The sequence below is a fragment of the Solanum verrucosum genome, unplaced genomic scaffold (assembly GCF_900185275.1).
Source record: "Solanum verrucosum unplaced genomic scaffold, falcon-dt-bn FXZP01000062.1, whole genome shotgun sequence".
In the NCBI taxonomy this organism is placed as follows: domain Eukaryota; kingdom Viridiplantae; phylum Streptophyta; class Magnoliopsida; order Solanales; family Solanaceae; genus Solanum; species Solanum verrucosum.
Genome location: NW_026020477.1, coordinates 1,738,036 through 1,743,131, shown reverse-complemented (window position 1 = coordinate 1,743,131; position 5,096 = coordinate 1,738,036). Strand labels below are relative to the sequence as shown.

The window sequence follows — 5,096 nt, the reverse complement described above, 5'->3', positions numbered from 1 at the left end:
GTTTGACATAGAGAAGCCATTAGTTTCTTTGTAAAGACTATTGTAAGTCACTCTTGGGATCATGTCCAACGATTTTTTTATTTTTAAAAAAAAATTAAATTTGGGATCCTTTTATTTGATAACTCAGGAAAAAAGAAAATACACACTCACTTGGGCCTATTGCCCAAGTCTGTAATGACAAAACGAAAAATTAAAGTAACAAAATAAACTTTCTTCCTACAAAACACTTCCCATTAGATTTGGGTTTCCTAAAACATTTACTCCCACTTTATTTCCTTCCACCCAACATCTGAACCACTGATGCTGCCTTGGCGAAACCACCGTTTCGGTCTCTTCGTGCTCTCGTTCTCCTTGTATATGCTGTGCTTGTGAAAAACTGATGTTGTATTTTCCCTGCCCCTCTTATCCCCTATTTGGTGCAATTCTTAAATATGGGCATGTAACTTGTCACTGTTTAAAATCTTTCTTCCTCTTGTCTCTATGCTTTTAAACTGTGAGTATCTGCAGCTTCCTTTGTCTAAAGCAATGTTTGCAAAATAGTCCGCTAACTGGTTTCCTTCTCTTAGAATATGCTGGAATTTATATTGTTTATTCCACAAGCATGCCTTTATTTCCTCCACCATATCTGCAATTACCCATGGAGTTGCCCATTTTCCCTCTAGTACTTTATATAAAAGCATAGAATCCGTTTGCATTATTACCTGATTGTTGAGACTGCTTACAATGTTTACAAGCTTCTAATATAGCTTTAGCTTCTGCAACTGTATTAGTTGTGATGTCAATAGTAGCACCTTCTGCATGCAATATATCCCCCATCTCATTCCTCAGACAGAATGCATAGGAACTCATCCCCGGATTGCCTCTTGATGCTCCATCAGTATTGTACTTAACCCATCCATTCGGAGGAAATTCCCATAGTACCTTTGTAACCTTCACTCTTGGATTGTAGTCCTCTACTTCCGTTACTATTTCTGGCCAGTTTCTTAAACATCTTATGCCTGGTCTCCTACACTTTATCAACATGTACATATTTCTCGTGACATTGTGTATGACTCTTGGTTGAGATATGTTTTTTCCTTCATGATTCCTCCTATTTCTTCTTCTCCATAATTCCCAAATTATAAAACTTGGTAAAGCTCTATAAAAAGTTCGCATATCTGCTTTGACATCTGCCTCCCACCACAACATAATAACTTTCCTTAATTGTAATCCAGACATGTTTAAGCCTGCAAAAGAGCAAAAAATAGGACCATGTCCTGTTAGCACAATCTGATTTTAGAAACACATGTGATAGTGTCTCTTGATCCGGCCTTTCACAACACCAACATCTTGATGGTCCTTCCATACCCCATCTCCTTATTTTATCATCTACGGGTATCTTGAATTTCCACAGCCTCCACATCATAAAGGCCATCTTAAAAGGGACTCCCTTATTCCATATCAGTGTATGAATTTTGTTCGGCTTCTCCTTATGTCTAATGTAATTCCAAGTTGTTTTAACCGAGAAAGTCCCTCTCGTATCTAACATCCAGCAGGGCTTATCCTGCTCATCCCCTCCATTAGGCGGTTTTATGCAGGAAATAATATGATCTACCAGTTCCGTTGGAAAATTTTCTTTCAAGATAGCTACTTCCCATTCACCATTCGTAGCTAGTTCAGCAATTCTCTCATAATTGTCATCCCATTCAAAATTATCCCCTGTGATAGTGTATAAATCACCTAATCCTGTCCAATTATCATGCCATACTAAAGATGATCCCTTCCTCGCCTGCCATAAAATTTGATGTTCTATTAAATCTCTCGCCTGTATCATTCTCTTCCACATTTGAGATTCCCCGCATCCAGTTCTCCACATAGTCAGATTAGCTGTCATATTTTTGCAGTATCTGTTCTTCATGTACTCATTCCACAAAGATGTCTTCGTTCTAAAATTCCACCATAACTTACAAAACAAGGCCATTGACATATCGTGAAGTAATCTGAAACCCAAACCCCCTTCGTTTTCTGGTAAGCATAAGCTACTCCATTTAGTCCAATGCCTCCCTCTTCCTCCAACGCAGCTACTCCAAAAAAATTGGGCCATCATTCTTTGAACCTGATTAAGGACATTGCTAGGAGGGTTCATCACTGAAAGACAATGAATATGTGTACTCTGTAGTACATGTTTGATTAGGATTGCTCTTCCACCATATGATAGTAATTTTCCTTTCCAAGCTTGTATTTTTGCTCCAATCCTGTGTATCATCTGCTGATAATACGCTTTCTGTTTTCTCTTATAAAAAATAGGACATCCCAAATATGTAAATGGGAAATCCTTCCTCAGTATTCCTGTAGCTACCTCTGCAACAATTGTGTCACCCCCTGTTACACTATGGTGCATATAAATTGCACTTTTCTCTTTATTAACCTTTTGACCAGATACTTCTTCGTATTTCCTTAGAATCCAACGATGAATTCTCTGATGAAGTAGACCTCTTTTTCTCCTAGCACACAAGAAAATAAGAAGGGCCACTGTTGTTGCTGCCGATAATCCTCCAATAATCAGCATTACTATTATCAATCTATGAGATAACCTTCGTCTTCTTGACGCTACGTTGTCGCTGCACTTTGGCATTTTGAACTCTGGAATACCACCACATAGCTCACTGCTCCCAACAAGTGAAACAGCACTCATGTTTCTGAAAGCTCCTTTCAAAGGACCTCACCCTCCAAATCATTATAAGACAAATTTAAGAACTTCAAGGAGACAAGTTCATCCAGAAACTTTGGGATCCTCCCTGCAAAGTGGTTATGAGAAAGATCCATATATTCAAGACTTCTCAAAGAACTTAAGGATGCAGGAATAGCTCCCTGAAGGGTATTGTTACCAAGGTATAGCTCCCTCAAACTAGTCAAAGTGCCAAAGCTGCTTGGTATTTCACCTGATAAATTGTTGTATGAATGGTTCATGTAGATCAAGTTTATCAATCCAGTCAAGTTTCCAGAGCCAATCCCAACAGGAAAATACCCCGTCAAGTGGTTGTTTGAGAGGTCAAATTCTATAAGAGAGAGCTCAAATAGTTCTTTCGGTATAGGACCACTAAGTTGATTTCCATTCAGATACAAGAGTGATAACAACTTGCAGCTTCCAAGATTTGATGGCACAGTACCTTGCAACTTGTTTGATCCCAAATCGAGTTCAATCAACCTCGTCAAATTTCCAAGAGAATGTGGAATCTCACCTGAAAATTTGTTGTGGTGAAAGTATAACTTACTAAGTTGCCTTAATTGTCCAATAGACTCAGGAATCATACCAGTAAAATTATTTTTCTCACGACCAAGTACTTGCAGGTTTTCAAGCTGTAAAATCTCTGTGGGAATGTTTCCTTGGATTTCCGCCTACAGAAAGCCGCAAAAGATTGGACATGTTGCCTATATATCTTGGCAGTACTCCTCCAAGATTGTTGCTCTAAACTTGTACAATTTTGTAGGGAGTACATAAACTTCAAATCATCCAACATTCCATTTCCAAAATGATTTTCAGCAAGTCCAAGCCAGTACAAATCCTTTTGGTTTCCAAAGGCTGGTACTTGTCCAGTGAAATTATTAGCATCGATACCAAATTCCATAATTGATGTAGAATTTAATATTGAAGTAGGAACCTTTCCTATCATCAGTTGATTTCCCACAAGGAGAAAGAACTTTAAACTATTGAACCCCACATCTGATGGAAGAGCCCCTTCAAGTTTATTAAAAATTAACTGAAGTGTGTCCAATGATGACAAGTTGAAAATGGACATAGGAATCTCTCCAGAAAAATAATTCAAAGCAAAATCAAGAAACACCAAATGTTTGAGTCCACCAAAAATATCAGGTATCTTTCCATGTAACTGATTATCTCCTAGTGCAATTACCAAGAGTGAAGAATGATTACCAAGATAAGCTGGAACTTGTCCAGTTAATTTGTTTGACAGAAGAACCAATTTCTCAAGTTTATTCAATGATCTCAACTCTGTTGGAATGCTTCCATTCAGATTGTTATCACCAAAATGAATATAATTAAGATTGGAGCACCGCGATATGTTTCTTGGTATTTCACCAGAAAATGAATTGTTTGCTAAGTTCAACATCCGTAATCTCGATAGCTTTCCTATCTCTCCAGGGATTTGGCCAGTGAAACTGTTTCTGCTGAGCCAAAGTACCCTGAGGAAACTAAGATTACCAACTGCAGGTGACAATGAACCAACCAATTCACTAGAGTTCAAGACAATCCAAATGACTCAACGGTGTTTGTTGCCACAAGTTATACCAATCCAGCTGCAGAAATGGCTAGATTCATTCCAAGAAGCTGTGATGTTAAGTGGATCTGATATTGTTGCATTTTTAAAGGAAATCAGGGCCAAATGATCAGTAACATTTCCTTGTGCACAACACTTTGAGAGGCAAAACAGTAAGAAGAATAGAAAGTGGAAAGTTAAGAGAGGACATTGTTGGAGTTGAGCAAGAAGCAAAGGAATGAAAAGATACAAGGTGTTGATTACTTGAAGCACAGTAAGTCAATTAAAGGGCTATCATAGTAAACCATTATTCCTTATTCAACCATATTGTATTCAAATTTGGAATAAAACGTATCTTTTTTCCAATTTCAACTCTATATTTAATTCCTTTTTGTTTCGCGTAATACATAAATATGTCATTTAACTTGACTTCAACTGACATCTATACCCTCTAACTTTGAGTGTGCATAGGTAAACACTTATACTTGTAATAAAATTGAACAAGTAAACATACACATCCTACGTGGCATAACACTTGTAGGATGCCACATTAGAACAAAAGTGTCATGTAGGATGCCACGTAAGACGAATGTGTCTATTTGTTTAATTTTATACAAGTTTAAATGTCTACTTGTGCATATCAAAAATTGAAGGACATAAATGTCAGCTGAAGCAAAGTTGAATGACAGATTCATGTATTATGCCTTTTTGTTTTCTTTGAGCAAAGATATCATTGTGGTGTTGTTTCTCTTTTGTTTCTTTTTAACATTCTTGCAAGTTGGAGCATTCAACTTTCTTGCAAGTTGGAGCATTTGTGAAAGAATGAAGCTCTCTGATCAC

At 37.4% G+C, this 5,096-nt stretch overlaps 1 protein-coding gene across 1 annotated transcript; it reads right to left on the bottom strand.

Moving 5' to 3' along the window:
* Nucleotides 1-2,691: 2,691 nt before the first annotated feature.
* LOC125809281 (LRR receptor-like serine/threonine-protein kinase EFR) lies at nt 2,692-4,109 on the bottom strand. Its single transcript, XM_049488941.1, has 2 exons — nt 3,329-4,109; nt 2,692-3,221 (listed from the first exon to the last, which is right to left on the bottom strand). Exons 1-2 carry the CDS (start codon nt 4,107-4,109, stop codon nt 2,692-2,694), a joined length of 1,311 nt encoding a protein of 436 aa, XP_049344898.1.
* Nucleotides 4,110-5,096: the final 987 nt, after the last annotated feature.